Source organism: Ruditapes philippinarum, unplaced genomic scaffold (assembly GCF_026571515.1).
Source record: "Ruditapes philippinarum isolate M1 unplaced genomic scaffold, ASM2657151v2 ctg427_1_1_1_1, whole genome shotgun sequence".
Classification (NCBI taxonomy): domain Eukaryota; kingdom Metazoa; phylum Mollusca; class Bivalvia; order Venerida; family Veneridae; genus Ruditapes; species Ruditapes philippinarum.
Window position 1 is genome coordinate 231,845 of NW_026860379.1, and position 18,043 is coordinate 249,887.

General features: G+C 33.4%; 1 protein-coding gene across 1 annotated transcript in view; it reads left to right on the top strand.

Annotated features, from left to right (window-relative positions):
• Positions 1-18,043, top strand: part of LOC132759825 (nuclear anchorage protein 1-like) — a 61,849-nt gene that overhangs the window by 7,222 nt on the left and 36,584 nt on the right. The window contains exons 4-21 of the mRNA XM_060751681.1: positions 1,779-1,919; positions 2,942-3,034; positions 4,127-4,293; positions 5,748-5,879; positions 6,656-6,748; positions 7,896-7,941; positions 8,450-8,484; positions 8,772-8,940; positions 9,416-9,624; positions 12,044-12,193; positions 12,631-12,761; positions 13,357-13,531; positions 13,998-14,147; positions 14,921-15,028; positions 15,749-15,854; positions 16,468-16,592; positions 17,032-17,121; positions 17,566-17,712. Coding sequence (XP_060607664.1) covers positions 1,779-1,919; positions 2,942-3,034; positions 4,127-4,293; positions 5,748-5,879; positions 6,656-6,748; positions 7,896-7,941; positions 8,450-8,484; positions 8,772-8,940; positions 9,416-9,624; positions 12,044-12,193; positions 12,631-12,761; positions 13,357-13,531; positions 13,998-14,147; positions 14,921-15,028; positions 15,749-15,854; positions 16,468-16,592; positions 17,032-17,121; positions 17,566-17,712 — 2,267 coding nt within the window. The remainder of the gene's footprint in view (positions 1-1,778; positions 1,920-2,941; positions 3,035-4,126; positions 4,294-5,747; positions 5,880-6,655; positions 6,749-7,895; positions 7,942-8,449; positions 8,485-8,771; positions 8,941-9,415; positions 9,625-12,043; positions 12,194-12,630; positions 12,762-13,356; positions 13,532-13,997; positions 14,148-14,920; positions 15,029-15,748; positions 15,855-16,467; positions 16,593-17,031; positions 17,122-17,565; positions 17,713-18,043) is intronic.

Here is an 18,043-nt window from a genome sequence, read left to right on the forward strand (position 1 = left end):
TTCATAGTTTCATAGCAGTTTGAACTTGTAAGAGGAGGCTTTTCAGTTAAAATGGCCATTTTTCACGATATGCTCATGGGGGAAAGGGTTAAGGTTGAAGTTTCATGTTGTGCAGGTGTACATGTTTCACACAGTACAAAGTGACATTTTAAGGTTGAAGTTTCATGTTGTGCAGGTGTACATGTTTCACACAGTACAAAGTGACATTTCATGGTTTAAGTTTCATGTTGTGCAGGTGTACATGTTTCACACAGTGCTATTAAAGTTTCATGTTCAATAGGTGTACATTTTTTCACACAGCACCTAGAATGGTGAACATTTCAGTAATAAGGCATTGTTGTACAACACTTTTGATCATTTTTACACATTATACGGAATGGTGATGAATCTTTGTGAAAAAAGCTTTATCATTTTAGATAAATAAACAATTTTTCAAAAAGTTTTCAGAAAAAAAATATTTGAGGATGTTAATTTACATGCAAAGATTCACTTTCTGTAAATTGAATTTGTATGTGTCTCAAGTTAGCTTTATTCAGTTGATAATGCTTTAACTTCTTTCATCGCATATTTTTTAAATGAAATTTAGTATGATTCTGTATGTTAGGTGCTTTTAAGAAAATCTAGAAAAACATGAAAATTTAAGCTTTCATTTTAACGTTTTAAGAGTCATTAAAGATTCATTTGTTGCTTTTTAGTTCATCAATTATTCATACAGCATTAGTGTATAGACTGTAATATGCTTGGCATAAGGAAAGATAGATGTTTTATTGATATATTTGGTATACTTGAGAAAAGGAGAATCACGAAGTTGTTTGAAGGCTAACAAAACAAAATATAGTTTATACATACATGACATGATAATAATTACTGGTAGCTACTTTAAGCACAATGTCATAAGGTCTATTTTTGGAGAAACATCTTTAGGCTCAAATAGTTGTTCTTTTACATGCAAGGTGAAAAGCAATATTTCACAGGACTTTTGCTTTTTAAAGTCTCATCAACATAAATTATATAATTAATATATAAGTTATTACACTTGTGACCCCAAGGATTTGAAGTCAGACTGTTCTGCTATAAAACCATTGCATTTGCTGTTTTTTTATATTTAATATATTTTTTAACATAGCTTATTACTTATCAATTTGTAGACCGTTAGTTTAGTTGCCATCTGCAGTCAAATCTGTATGTAAATAACCAAAAGAAATAAATAGTCCTTTTTTTGGTTGAGAGATTTAAATGGAAGTAATTTGCTATATCATAAATTATGTAATAGAGAAAAAGGGAAAAAAAGGAAATTTATATGATTTATTAAGATTTTAGGTGATAATTTTTCTTGGTTGGGGTAACAACAGGTTTGACTGTATTGTATTAAGTTTTATTATATACCTTTTAGTTTTATGATGAAAGTACAATCATTTTCAAGTTAGAAAAAAACCTGTATCCAGTTTGATTTTTCAGTATTTCATTTTTTTGTTCAAGATATTATTATGAATTGATGCTATATTCATAATGCTATTCATAAAGAAAACCCAATTCCTTTGGTTTTGTTCAGATTTTTTTATGATGTGTATAAAAGGTATATAATAAAAGGAAAATTATGGTAGAGTGTATTATCTTTCATTTTGATTGTGAAAAGTTTTAATTCCATAGTAGGCCCTTGGGAATATAGCTTTACCTTATCAGATATGCAACCCATTACTATAACACATTTTTGCTATAATTCCTATTTATTAACCCATGTATCATATAAACATGTATATTTCTGTTGCTTTCTGTAGATGTCCCTGCTTCTGCTATAACCAATCTTGCTAGCTTAGATAGTGCACAGTCTAATGCAGCAGACGGTCAAGCTGAAAAACAGACTGGTTCTAGTTTAGTTAGTTCACACGCTAGTAAAGCAACCAGTCTTGGAGAGAAAGGTAACAGTATGATACTCTGATAGCAATGATGTTAAAAATATGATCATTTGATATTTTCTCTATGTTATCAAAGCAATGTGGCACAAGGAAATAATCACAGAAATTTTCTGTATTAAATAATTATAGAATGGAGTTGCGACTTATATTTTGACTAATAAAGACTTAATATTTATACTAAACTTACTGAACTAATACTTTATATGTAATGCCCAGTTGAAACAAGACTGAATTTTGAATGTCCATTGAAAATAAAAAGGCATTTTAATGTAAATCTAACACAAAAAAGCATTTTAATGTAAATTTGAAACAAAATTTTAATGTCCATTTGAAATAAAAAGGCATCTTAATGAAGATTTGAAACAAAAAGGCATTTTAATGTCCATTTGAAATATAAAAAAAGGCATATTTATGTAGATTTGAAACAAAAAAGGCATTTTAATGTAAAAAATTGGAAACAAAAAGCATTTTAATGTCAGTTTGAAATGAAAAGGCATTTTAATGTCCATTTGAAATGAAAGACATTTTGATGTTAATTTGAAATGACAAGGTATTTACCTAATGTAAATCTGAAACAAAAAGGCATTTCAATGTCTATTTGAAACAAAAGGCATTTAATGTCCATTTTAAATGAAAATGCATTAAAATTATCCATAAGTATGCTATTTTTAGATAAGTACTGTGAATGTATGCTGTTTCTCAGAAGGTGCTTTACTATATATAATACTTAATTAGGTACTTATAGAGCATGCAATGTAACTATTATACTTATAACTCTTCTGCTTGTATTTTTGTGTGTTAATAACATAATTCGTTATTAATCTTATCTCCTTGTACTTGAAATGATATTAACAATAAATGCGACAGTTTGGTTGGCACAAAACCGTTGTATCTGCATATTTATTAAAAAGGTGGATACAACCGTTTAACATCGCAACCATCAAACTTTTGAAAATATAACTGCTCTACTCTGACATAATGATCACTAACACTAGCTTTCTATGTTTGTATTGCTGTTTGTATAGATCGTCCAGCTTCTGCATCTAACAGTAGACCTAGTTCTAGCCTAGCTCGTTTACACGATGCCGACCAGAAAGATGGACTCAAAGGCGTCAAAGGTAACTGGATCTTTCTCGTTAATAGCATCCTCGGTAACACAGGCTATTTTTTACCAGTATTGGTTATATAAGCGTAGTAAAACATATTTTATCTAGCAAATTTACAAGCATGTATCATTTTACACCACAATAAACATGTATATGGATTGGAAAACCAGCATAACACCTATGTTAATTCCTTTCCATGATGGAGTTTTGTCTTAATTATTTCATTTTTTATGATCAGTGTATGTTTTGCATTTCAATATTGATGTAAATTAACAAAATTTTGTATAATATCATTTGGTTTTGACTTTTTATTATATATACGATGGTCACCTGTCTGACTCACAACCCACTTATGATTCAAATTCGGACATCTATGTAATATCAGTTTGTTAAATTGGTCGGTCTTGCAGTCAAAATATTGAGACTACAGTAATAATAAATATAGTTTGTTCAGAATGCCTGGTATGTACCGTGGATTCCAATTATGGTTAAAAGTATTGTTGTATTGTATACAATCGTGTATAAATCTGCGATAAGCTTGTACCAGAGATTATAAATGGAGGGTTACCTGAGGTCTCCAGTAGCAAGTCAGAAGACCACCTTAAGACTTTTAATATTTTGTTTGGAAACGTTGTATTCTGTTTTCATGTAAAATTCATGTTTCTTAAACAACTTACACCTTTTTGTTGTGACCATCACCAGATATGACTGTGTTGACCCAGTTAGCTCAACAAGGAGAGCATTGGACTTGTAATCCGGTGGTTGGAAACTTCGGCGAGCTGTAATTTCTCCGTAACTTTTAATCTCGGATAAGAAGCCTAATGGTCATTTGTCGCTCACCATTGATTCAAAAATCATCTGGGACAAATAGCAGATCACTTACAGATAAATTAGTATTTAATGGTTTATTAAGGAAAGCCAGTTAGGTTGATCAACCTCTGAGATATAACCAAAAAATGTGTTAAAATTAGCATTATAACCAAACAAATATGACCGAAAGGTTTTGAAAACGATATGATTTTACCGGAATCCTTATTGTATAGAACACCAGTTATTTATTAAAAAGCTTAGCACCCTTTAATGTTAATTAAATCTTCTACTTAGTTGAAGTGGAGGAGGACTGTCCAGAGAAGCACGCATATATACCGTACCTGTACGCACGTAACTGTATAGCTAAAATCATGGAGGACATGAAGGCAATGAAGCAGAACCATCTCGTCATAGTGGAAAACATACAGATGCATTATGGGGAAATAGAATCTGAAACACAGGTAATCTTATTTATCACATTATCCGTGGCGCACGAGTGTAATAAAGCCATTTAATAAAAACGATATTACACTAGTGTAATAACACTTCGACGTGACATCATTTGCGCTATATATAAACATAGCGTTAAAGCGCGCTAATGTTAGTGTAACATTATAGGCGCGTCATTGAAAAATTACTCATTTTAACAGTTTACAGTTCTTATTTTATATATGTGATAAAAAGAATATTATATTCGTGTAGATTCAATACTATATTTATTGAACTCGTTGAATAAAACAATATTATGCTCGCCAGAGGCTCGCATAATATGATTTTATTCAACTTGTTCAATAAATTTAGTATTAAACTACACTCATTCAATATCCTCTATATCTGTTATGTAATAGCATTATCTTTTGTTGATAGGACGGAAATGCTAATTAGTAATTGTCTGTCAAAAAAAAAAAAAGAAATAGGTTATTAAAGTTTAGTGAATGAATACCTCTTTAATCATTTAAATATCACTCTTATATTTCAAATATCACCCTTTCATAAAGAAATTCATTCTTGAATTTGAAATATCACTTTTTTCGTTAGGAATATCATTATTGAATGGAACTATCACTCTTTCATTTTAAATATCACTCTTTCATTTTAAATATCTCTTTTTCATTTAAAATTTCACTCTCTATGCAGTTTGACCAGGCTCTATGTGGTTGACTGACTTAACTTTTAATTTTCCTCTTGATATCCCTAGAATCAATTATGGACAGTTTCAAAAATATAAGCTGGACAAATCCATTCAAGAAGTTTACCTAGTTAACCCATTGCTTCATGAGCATTTTGTGAAAAATGGCTGTTTTCATTGAAAAGTCTCCCGTTACAAGTTCAAATTGCTATAATACTATAAAAACTGCTTCAACACTAATCAAACTTGGCACAAATGTTGACTGGACCATTGCCCTTGCAACAACATGCTCAGGCTTAAATTTTCTGTTACCATGGCAACGAGGGGACATCTCAAAATTGCCAAAAATCACTATTTTGCGTTGATTTTTTCCATCAAAATTGATTTCAAAGTGCTGCAACTTCTCAATGGATTGAGATAGAGTCAAATGCTTTCCAGCGTTGGTTACACGTTACCTTATGATCAATCTGGGGTCATTTACAGCCTCTCACAAGTCCAAAATTTTCTTGGCGATGAGGGGGACTCCGCCCCCCTTCAAACCCCCCAAACAGAAGGGGGCACATCCCCCTTCTGGCAACCCCCTGATGTATCTTTTGGTTGGGGGGCCGCGCCGAAAAAGAGGTCACTTTTTTTAACAACATTTCTCAAACAAAAACAAGTGTTTGGGGCCTAAATAAGGCATTTTTTCATCATTTGAGACAACAAAAAGGGGGGGGGGTGAAAAAGGCGTTAAAAGGCGTGTATATGAAGTAATGGGTTAAGGGTAAGTTTGTTTTATTTTTTCAGGAACAATTCAACATGTTTGTGTTGTGTATAAGAGATGAGTATGCCAGTCAAAGGCAGACATTCCGGAAAGTTATTGATACCCATAAAGACGAGGTTGAGAAAAAAGAAAAATACTGGAACGAAATGTTACAGGTAACCTGCATATAATAAATCTAAAATATGAGAAAAAAATACTATTTAAAAAAAAAATTAATCAAATTAATCAACTTACCGTATGTTTAAATTACAGGTGTACTTGTTTAGTTTTGTAGAATGTGAATGTAAATTGAATGACTGAAGAAAAATTATAGTTTCTTTATTTTTTGATATCCAATCAAATTTTCAACTTGAAAAACGTCAATTTTCAACTACGTAATACCTATGTGTAAAAACTTGAAAATAGACATTTTATACATGTATTTGTTTTTCAGGTTATTTTGAAACCATTCTCTCATGTTTGTATTTGAAATACAGTGTAGTTGGTTATTTCTGTTTGTTATTCATTTAATTTAAAAGTAGGTTTCCAGTTAGTAATTTATGCTTGTTAATCTTAATGAAATGCTTTCCTGCCAAAAATTTTTCTAACATCAGCCTATTTTGTAATAATCAGTCATTTCCAGAATATTATTTTTCATAATATTCAGTATTCAATTATTTCTAACCATTTATAAAGACAATTTAGTACATAGTGATAATGAGGGATTGTAAATAATTTAATGGCAAATATTTCGAAACATTCCTGAAATAACCAATATGCTACGATATTGGATGATGTTTGAATTTTTTGGCAGGAAAGCATTACAGTGCAGGTTTCAATGATGAGTCCGGCATCAACAAACTTTTCATCTACTGATTAAAATGATTTACTTCAAACAAATAAAAAACGCCTGATATATTTTGTTCTATAAATTTTGTCTGTAATTTTTCAGAGTTTGGCCGAGAGAAACAATCGTCTGTTGAGAGAGAAGAAAATGTTGTTGATTCACAGCAAGACTGAGATAGAAAAGTTAGAGAAAGAAAAGGTATTTGCCTTTGTCTGTATATTGGGATTAGTCATAATGTTTCGAGATTAATTTTCCATTTCATGTAAATCTAGACCAATAACTTGTGTGCAGAATTTCAGATCATTCCCTCACAACGTGTGTCCAGAAAGATTATTCTTTCTTGTGAAAAATGACCCAAAATTGAAAAGTGTAAATGCATTGCTTTTCACTCAAATCGGGATAAAATAGCACAAAAATATGATTTTCAATTTATTCTGACGATACTTCTTCAATATCTTTCACAGATCTTTCTGTTTTAAGTGCCCCAGTTGTTCTATGTAGGAAATTCAAATTTTACGATTTTAGGCTTTTGGACCTGAGTCCATTTTAATTAAGAGGTGAGGTGGCTTAACCCTTAGCCCTGATGGCCGTAAAGCTGAAAAGTCACCAGTAAATTATGACCATTACAATATCTGTGTGACTTAAAAAGAAAACTAAAAAAAATTTCAATACTTACAAGAGCAACTGTAAAAACTTCAGTGCTGTGAAGGCAGCTGTAAAATGTTACCTCATACTTCACCTTAGTGTTGATATATATTTATTGTTCTTTGGGATAATTTATTCCAATAGGAAATTGTGCTGAAAATTGAATACCACTTAAATTGACATTATGCCCATCCAATTGAGTGAACAGGTGAAAACAAAAACTACTTTTTGACTTATATCCTGATAAATTTTAAAATTCATTTAGCATGAACAATATATCACTAACATGGCAGAGGGAAATTTCTGTAAAGATCCACCTGAATTTGCTTTTGTGTTCAATTTATCAAAAGAGTGGGGCAATCTTTTTTATATTTTAGGCAGATTTGTATTTTATCCTTATCATTTTCTAATTTCAACTGTTACTCAATCACCATTATAACAGTCAATATTTTGAAATATATAGTCAAATTAGCTGAACTTGACAATGAAAAAATAAGCATAAATTTCACTTTAAGCTGGTTCCAGGACATGAGAAATGTTTCACCTGCTTTTGTCTCTCATGAACAGACTCAAACCAAGTCTGCAATTTTTACCATTTTATCTATAATTTAAATGCTCTTTAGGGATCTCCTGTTTTCAGATATTTTTTGATGTTGTCAAGTTGTGTGAATGCTTATACTTTTGTTATTGTTTCTTTCAGGAAGGACTTCAGGAAAAACTAAGTGGAGTAGTTGTACCAGCACCAGGTAAAATAAAGACACTATAATTACTATGGTTACAATATTTGTTAACTTTGAGCTATCCTTTGGTAGGTTTATCCTTTTTATGGGGCTGTCCTACTCAGCCAAGCATCAAAGTAAAGTAAGGTTATAGTTTGGCATGAAACTTCAGGTTTTATCAACCACTGAAGGTATTTGCTTGAGACTTTACAAATGTCATTGTACTGTGTAAGGCAAACAAATTTAGCATAGATAGATTTTACATGAATTATAGCCCTTTGTGAACTGTGAAAATTATAACCTCGTGTATTTTGAATGAAATATTCCCCTTTGTAAAGAACTTCTTCCCTTTCCCTACATGTGAGTGACTGAAAAATAATATACATGTATATGCGTTTTACTTGACGAATTTCCTAATTATTCCTGGTTTAATTTTAAGTCCATTTTTAATTTAATTTAAGGAAAATCTGGCTTTTTGAAAGTATATCATTCTTTGATTTAAATGAGAAAATATGGATTTTTTTCTCGATTTTAGTTCCAGTTCCAGAGGCATGGGAGGAAGAAAGAAAGGTTAAAATTATTTCAAAGTTTTAGTTCATTCTTTTGATTTTCCCTCTTTAAAATAGAGAAAAATATAATATTATTAGTAAAATACGAGAATATTCTCCTCAGGGCTCCACATTCTGTCTAAAGCTTTTGTTTCTTTTATTTACATTTATATTATTTATGAAATAATTTAAGGAAAAAAATACTCATTTCTGAAGCATAATGTGCCTTTAAAGTAAAAAATGCACTGATCTACATTTTGAGAAATATTCTTGCAGACAATAAGATAAGATCATGTTGTATTTTTGTAGTTACTACAAGATCAACTGGAGACAGAGAAAGCTAATGTAGCTAGTCTGGAGAAACAGATGGCTAGCATGAGTAAACCCTCTGACACACCTGTAAAACTTGAGGTAGCAACAGCTTCCAGTAAAGAGACTGCAGTAAACGCGGCCGCCGGAGCAGTTGGGTTTGGAGCAGGTCAGTTCTGTCATCTAGATTTTTTTTTTACGATTCATTAGCTCATTAGGGAGAGCATGGGATAAGTAATCCAGAGGTAACTGGTTATGCCCTTGGGTGAGGCAAGATTTCATGTTGACAATTTAACCTTGGACATTAAGTCTAATGTAAATTTGTTTCTCCATGCATTTGGAATTAGTTGGGTCAATTGTGGAAAAGGTTAGTCAGCCAGGTTTGATCTGGCGGCTCAGCCGCTGAAATATGACCAGAAAATGTGATAAAAGCAGAAAACTAATCTAAACATTGGCTAAGCATACAAATGGTTGTTGGGTCTACTCATTTAAGTAAATGCACCTAATGTATTTATTAAGGTTAATTCCCTTTAACCCAGATTTTGACTCTACAAGTACAGCTAGGGGCACCTGAGGCACAATTGGGTATTAACAAAAAGTACATATAGATCATATAAGGGTAATATTAAGATAATTGTTTTCAGGTGCCATGGCAACAGCAGGTGTCATGGCTGCCACAAAAGAGAACAACAAACAGGTGGAAAAAGAGAGACACGAGATTGTGGAAGAGAGAAAGAAACTCTCGGAGGAGCGAGCCAAGGTTGACGCGGAGAGGGAAGGATTCGGAGCGGAGCAGCAGAAATGGATGGACGAAATAAACAAATTACAGACCGAACTTGCTGAGAAGAATGTGGTATGTGATACATTTATTATACCCCCGCACAACAAAGTTGTAAGGGGGGGTATACTGGAATCAGCTTGTCCGTCCGGCAGTCGGGCGTCCGTCGATTTTTTCTTGTCCGCCCAATAACTTAAGATTCCTTTGACCCACAGTCTTCATATTTGGCATGAAGGTTAGTCATGACAAGTAGATGACCCCTATTGATTTTGAGGTCACCAGGTCAAAGGTCAAGGTCACAGGGGCCTTGACTTCAAAAAGCTTGTCTGCCCAATAACTTAAGTTTCTTTTAACCCACAATCTCATATTTGGCATGGAGGTTAGTCATGATGAGTAGATGACCCCTTTTGCTAATGAGGTCACCAGGTCAAAGGTCAAGATCACAGGGGCCTTGACTTCAAAAAGTTTGTCCGCCAAATAACTTAAGATTCCTTTGACCTACAGTCTTCATATTTGGCATGGAGGTTAGTCATGACGAGTAGATGACTCCTTTTGCTTATAAGGTCACCAGGTCAAAGGTCAAGGTCACAGGGGCCTTGACTTCAGAAAGCTTGTCCGCCAAATAACTTAAGATTCCTTTGACCCACAGTCTTCATATTTGGCATGGAGGTTAGTAATGACGAGTAGATGACCCCTATTGATTTTGAGGTCACCAGGTCAAAGATCAAGGTCACAGGGGCCTTGACTGCAAAAAGCTTGTCTGCCCAATAACTTAAGATTCCTTTGACCCACAGTCTTCATATTTGGCATAGAGGATAGCCATGACAAGTAGATGACCCCTATTGATTTTAAGGCCACCAGGTCAAAGGTCACAGGGGCCTTGACTGCAAAAAGATTGTCCGTCCAATTACTTAAGATTCATTTGACCCACAGTCTTCATATTTGGCATGGAGGTTAGTCATGATTAGTAGATGATCCCTATTGATTTTGAGGTCACCGGGTCAAAGGTCAAGGTCACAGGGACTTTGACTTTAAAAAGCTTGTCCGCCTAATAAATTAAGAAACCTTTGATCCACAGTCTTGATATTTGGCATGAAGGTTAGTCATGATTAGTAGATAACCCCTATTGATTTTAAGTTGACTGGGTTGAAGGTCAAGGTCACAGGGGCCTTGACTATGAAAAGCTTGTCTGCCCAATAACTTAAGATTCTTTTGACCCACAGTCTTCATATTTGGCATGGAGGTTAGTCATGATTAGTAGATGATCCCTTTTGATTTTGAGGTCACTGGGTCAAAGATCAAGGTCACAGGGGCCTTGATTTCAAATAGTTTGTCGGCCCAATAACTTAAGAAACCTTTGACCCACAGTCTTCATATTTGGCATGGAGGTTAGTCATGATAAGTAGATGACCCCTATTTATTTTTATTACACTGGGACGAAGGTCAAGGTCACAGGGGCCTTGACTAAAAAAGCTTGTCCGCTCAATAACTTAAGATTCCTTTGACCCACAGTCTTCATATTTGGCATGGAGACTAGTCATGGTTAGTAGGTGACCCCTATTTATTTTAAGGTCACTGGGTCAAAGATCAAGGTCACATGGACTTTGACTTCAAAAAGATTGTCCACCCATTAACTTAATATTCCTTTGACCCACAGTCTTCATATTTGGCATGGAGGTTGATCATGACTATAAGGTGACCCCTATTGATTTTGAGGGTCACTGGGTCAAAGGTCGACTAAAAAAAGCTTTTCCCCTCAATTGCTTAAGAACGCCTGTCCGCAGTTTATTGATTTTGACATTTTCACATTTGAAGCATGTAGAATACATAGCACTGGCTTAGTAACCTCAGATTTGGCAGGGACGTTGTCCTTGAGCTCTAAATGGCTACTGTTGATTCTGACAAAGTGGTATGCGGGGGTATTCATGCCATGACAGTGGCAGTTCTAGTTTATATTACTAAGGATCATTATTAAATAGAGATGGCAACGAATACCAAAGCAAATACTTAAGTACTTGGTCATTTTTCCGATCCAGCACTCCTTACTTGGATGATTTCCAATGATCTTCACCCTCTAGTACTTGATTAACTGTTCACATGTTGCCATGTTATTAAATTATTAGCCTATGAATTTCTTAGATAGACTTGTCGAGCTTCTAATCCTGGAACTGTCCATTATCAATTTTATGGGTATCAAAATGAAAATTTCAAGTTGATAAGCTGAACAGTAAAGAACCTGGTCAGACTGCATAGAAGTGCAGGCTGGCCTAGCTCTATGCTGGTGGCAAAGGTTAATAACTTTCAGTTCCAGCATATTAAGGATTAATTACAGAAACTTTAAAAAAATCATAAGAAGAATAAAATAAAAAAGACCAAAGAAACCAACAAACCCCAAATATTTTCTAGTCAGTATCTAAACAGCTTTGTTCAGTGATTATTTGATAATACATTTGTATCAGAGTATAATATTTGAATGTCTTATTAATTTAAACAGTCTGGTAACGAGTGGAAGGTCAAACATGATGTACTTCAAGGACGTCTGGAAGAAGTGGCTGGGATTCAAGCCAAGTACCAGATGCTGGAGAACCAGTATGCAGCACTTGCTCTCCTTGTAAAGGGAACCGATACCTCAGCTGCTCTAACGGTTAGAATTACTTTGATTTATGTGTTGTAATATGGTTTTTTATTTTTATTCATGTGCTTTCTTTTTATCATATTAACTTTTTATTCATGTGATTATTGTATCAAATTTGGACTTTATGTGCAGTAAAACTTAAAGATGTTTGACTTATATGTTTTTCATTGTACCAAACTTTGATGGTGACTGAAACTATAGCTAGTTTGAGTAACACCTCATAATAAAAGATTGTCACTTTCATTAGATATAAACTCAAACACTTAACAGAAACATTCAACCAGTAAGGAATTTATATCTCAACTAATATATCTATTTACTGAAAGAGGGTTATTAATATGGTAAAAAGAAGCAATGGTTGTCCTAGATATCTTGTTATCAAAGTATTACCTATTATATGGAGACATTCTCTATTTGATTTATACTGTTTATTTTACAATATTTAGGAGAATATGGGAAAGAATGAGGAGGAGAAGAAAATGATGAATGACGAGAAATCCCGACTAGACAATGATATCAACAAATGGGAGAAAGATTTTGAGAAGAAAAATGGCCGTAAACCTGCTGAAGATGATAAGTATGTTATATTCTTTGTTTTTTTTTCTGGTTTATATTGAATTTATCTGTTGTTGAAAGCCTAAGATTGCTTTAACTCTTAACCCGCTAAATATGTTAAATGGACTTTACCATCTTTTATTGTGAAGAAAACCAGTTATCATTGTTAAAGAAAAATGTTTGAGGTTTGAACTGACTGAATAGCCAACTGTGTTGACAATAGTCAAACGGCATGGTTGTGCAGTCTGATTTGGTCTGTACTGGGCACATGATTAAACTCAGTTGTGGTCAGCATGCTAAAGGTTAATGGAAGGAAACAGGAGTGATATTCTCCTTGTAGAAAAATCCTTTGCTTGTCATCGTTCTAACATAAAATATGTTCCTAAGTTATGGCTGAGACATTGATAGTATTGTAAAAGTTCAATCTGGCCTTTTTTTCCACCATATATTTTTAGAAGAGTTGCTAACATGCATGGTAGTGGGAATGCCTCAATCTTCGAGAAATATTACTGATTTATTACTTGTTTACTGTACAAAGGGGAAAGCTTATAAGTAAATATCAGACAATTATTCTACCCATTATTTAATGTTTGTGGGGTTTACTTCTTGTTTAACAGGACAGACATGGTAAAAGAGATGTACACAACACGTGAGGAAGTGACCTACATGGTTACCTCCCTTCAACAAAAAGAAGACACATTCAAGAAAGTGCAGGCTGGTGGCGTACCGGACGTACCTGAGGTGCCTCACAAACCGGTTGATACCACAGACCCAGAGGTGGTCACTGTCCAGGTAAGAATATCTGCCTTAGTTAAAACATATTTATTTTAGCTTGATTGGGCAACAAGTACTTGTAACTTATATTAATCAATTTCAAGACTGCTTCCTAGAACCTACAAGTACTAGTGTCATATGAGGAATGATCATGATCGTGACCCGAGTAGGGCTCGAACCCATGAGCCCTGGGTTGAGAGGCAGACACCTGCTTAATCTGCTTAAATATGAAGACCCCATAAATCTAGCTTACAGTTGATTGATGGTTATATTCAGTTAGAAAGTTACAATGCAACTTTTACAATGTCATTGTGGCAAAAAATCCAATAAAGATAAATAACTTATACTGTAATTTTATTGTACTTTTATTAAAAGATACCAGTAGAATACTTTAAGATAGGAAGTTCATAGCTGTTTTATTTTCATGTCTGTCAATGGGATGGTTGTTTAGAACAGGTTTTACCATACCATTGTTTATGTATAGGTAAAGGTACCAGACCCGACAGTGGTTGAAGAGTTGAAGCAGACGCAAACCACAATTATCACAATAAGAACAGAGATCACAACCTTGCAACAAGAGATCACAGAACTCAGGACCGAGATCAGCGAACAGAATGAGACCCTCGCCAAGCAGGTTAGAATCTATATAGCAGAATACATGAGTGTGAATTTTCCTAGAGACTGTTGTTATACTTTACACATAGGTTCTCTTGGATCTGATGAAAATTTGAAAAAAAAATCTGAAGATAAATTGTATATGAACAATAGAAATATTGTAGGATTGAGATCAGGGTTGAGATTTTGTCACCTTTGTGCAATAACTGGTTAACTCTTATTAAATTTAAAAAGGACTTAACCCGTTACTGCACTTAGGTGATGATTTTTATTTTTGGATTTCTCTACAGTTTGGAGTCTTTGGTTTTGTGTTAAATGACTGCCCTAAAATTAATTATGGACTTAAAATATCATGAGGTGATTTTTATTTAAAAAAAATACATTTTGTGATAAATCTTCAAGGATTTTAAAAGAAATTTGGCATATTCTTTTTTTTCACCCAAATAATCCTGATACTTGATCAATTCTGAACCATTCTATTTTATTAGGTTAATAAAAATGTTATTCTTGTATGTATTTAATTCTTTTTGAGCAGGCTCGATTAAACGGAGTCTGCAACATTTTCATTTTTGCTGTTTTGGACGTTCTTCCAGAATTCCATATTTTTTACAATTTCGGGTTTAAAAACACAAAAAAACCACACCAATTTTTTTTCTAGTATCAAAGTAATCAAATGAAAACATTAAATAGAATAAAAAAAGTGATTGATATAAATGATGCTTCACTGATAAGATTAAAAAAATTATAGTTGATTATATGAAGATCATTCTAAATCATTCTTAATTTTTACAGAGAGAAAACATTGCTGGGTTGGAACACCAGATAGCCACTATGAAGGCAGAGGGAGTTGCTACCGGCGCAGGATTGGGTGTTGCTGGTACTGCAGGCATATCTAATGAGGTACGTGTGGAGATATTCTCTAAAAATAAAAAAATAAAAATCATGCTTGTATATGACTGAAATACTGTTGATAATCAAGTATGTAGATATTTTGTTGTAGTTTAAAAAGTTTAGGTATTGTGCTCTTAGGCACAACATAGCTTACGGAGAGAGTTTCAAAAGAGCTTTTCAATCCTTAAATTTTGTTTTCTGTACCTTATTATGTAAATGTATAGATTATATTAACAGAAGATCTTAATAAATAAGATTAACTGTACTTGAGCGTTTTGGTATTTTCAAGTGTTTATATTCTTTTTCCATTGATTAAGTTTTATGGTAAATTACCGTACCATTTAACTTCAGTAGCCTGAAAAGTGATCCTGACAAAATCATTTCAACAGTGACAACGGTAACAATATTGTTTAATCTAACATAGCACAAAGGGTAGAGCATCAGCTTTGTATTCCAGGAGCTGCAGGTTAGATCCTCATATGAGGCCAAAGTTCTCCATGACTTCATTCTTTGAGTCTAATGGTCATTTGTCTCTCACAGCAGGTTCAGAAGTCATACAGGATTGGTAGACTGTCCCTTGCCCTGATTAGTTTTAATCTGTTTTGAAAGGATCACTTTTGATCACATTTTGTTTTATTGTGACATCATCACTTTTTATACTTCTATGGTTTGGTCACATGTTCCTGTTTATCATTTTATCATAATTTTATTATGATTATTTCATTGAAGGAACTGGAAGAGTTAAAGAACGAGAATCGTGCACTGCGTCGGGACATGAAAAAGATGATCAAACAATATGAGCGTCTGTCCGAGAGACAGCAAACAGGAGGGGGAGGTAATTTCACTTTTATTACATTCACTTTGTAATTATAATTGGTCATACATATGTTTTTTATCACCAGATACTGTATAGTTTCATGAAAGTTAAGTTTTCTTGTCTTGAAAAAAAAGAATATCGCTTGACATGTTTCTGTTTACAACAGACAGGTTTTGATAAATAATATTTTATAATGCTAGCAGTTCAAGTAATAGTTGCTTAGTGGTGAAAGTTGAGGATTTTAAACCAATTGCTCCTCACCTTTGTGGGTTTGAATTCTGTCAGGGGATTTTAGATTCATTCACAAATGCACTGAGGTCTTTCTGCACAAGTAAAGCTAGTAAGTTGTCATATGACCTTTAGAGTGTCATTGTGACTTAAACCCAGCAAAAAGAAAATGAACAAAACTTTAAAAGAACATTGCCACCAGTCCATAGCCAGGCTAGTCAGCACAATCATGCAGTCAAACAGTTTCATTTCTATTGCTATTTCATTTAAGCAATTAAATCAATTTAAGTGCTAATTTCCGTGAACTTCACAGAAATGAAAAATAGGTCCATAAGTCCATCATACAAATTTAGCAGGCTGAAATGCATTATGTGAGTCAAATTTTTTATTCCTTATATTACAGATAGTACTGATGAGGTGAAGGAGATGTCAGCTGCATTAAGTGCCCTTGACAACAAGGTCGCTGACCTTGAATCTGAAAATGAGGCTCTGAAAGAAGAAAGACTGGTTCTCAGAGAAAGAGTCAAGGTATGTTTTTATTATATAAATTACCAAGAAATAATGTATACCAGTCCAGGGAAAAATAAAAGAATATGTTTTAATGAAAAATAGAGAATCAGAGAAGTAACAGTTTAATGATAAGGTTTGCTAATTATTCATGTAAATATTACTGACTTTTATCAAAGGTCATGCTAAAAACTTGGAAAATTTCAAAATAAGTACTGACTGAATAGCAAACAGTGCAGACTATGATCAGACAGCTAAGATAGGCTGTCTGATCTTGGTCTACATTTGTTTCATGGGCTATCTGTTGGTTTGAAATCATTTACTATCAGCAAGTAAAGGTTTACATTGAGTAAAGTAATTAAAATAGCTATACATGTATATGGTTGTTTGAAATATAACTTAATTAATTTAGAAAAATTATAATGTAAAAATTATTATCATTTATTTTGGAATATTTCAGACAATTACAGAGACGATTACAGTGACCCACTTTGAAGAGAACAAGAAAAATCTTGATGAAAAAGACAAGAGGATTGAGGAATTGATTGCAGTGAGTTACCTCCCTTCCTTCATTGTTTTAGTAAAATGTGGATAAGAAAAAGTTATAAATTCATTTATTGTAGTTAAAAAGTGACACAGTTCTTAAAATAAGCTGTAAAATAAAATATAACTTACAGCTGTAGAATAATTCATGGCATGATACATTTTTGTAGGATATCAAAACAATTTAAGAATTACTGTATAAGTGGTTAAGTTAGCGACGTGGAAATATTGGCGAATTTAATGAATTGACAAAAAACGCTTAAATATCCTGTAGCTTAAATATCCACCAACCTGTCATTAATTTCTGCCCTTGCATGATTGGATCATATTTCCTCATGTGCAATGTCAGGAATTTTACATTGGCTAACTTTTTGACACACGCATAAATATCCACTTATACTGTTAATTATATTATGTCACATAATACACATAATTTATGTGTATTGGATAGGAAATAAAGAAACTACGTGAGGAGAATGTCAGCATGACAAAGGACATGAAGAAGATGGTGAAAGCTCATTCAAAAACCAAAGGTAGACTCAATGAACTGCTCTCTGCAGAGAAAGCTGTGAAACTGTTGGAGATTGTTGCTATGCTGGTAAGTCTGTTTGAGTTATAGTAGCTATAATAAGTTGTTTAATGCAATTAGTAGTTAAGCCAGGCCACACAATCTGTTCCTGCTCTATACTGTGGGCAATTTTTTAATTTTCTATTCTGTTATTATTATGATGTTGAAATCCTGGGTTTGCATCATATTAAGTTTTGAATTCAAGCCAGGATAAGTGATTAAGGTAACTGACTTCAAGCAAGTTTCTTCCACTACCACCACCCCCCCCCCCCACCATTCTTTCATGTTACAAAGCTATCATGGCTAATTATGGAAGGTCAATGAAAATGCATTTGACAATGAATAAACAGTTACATTAGTC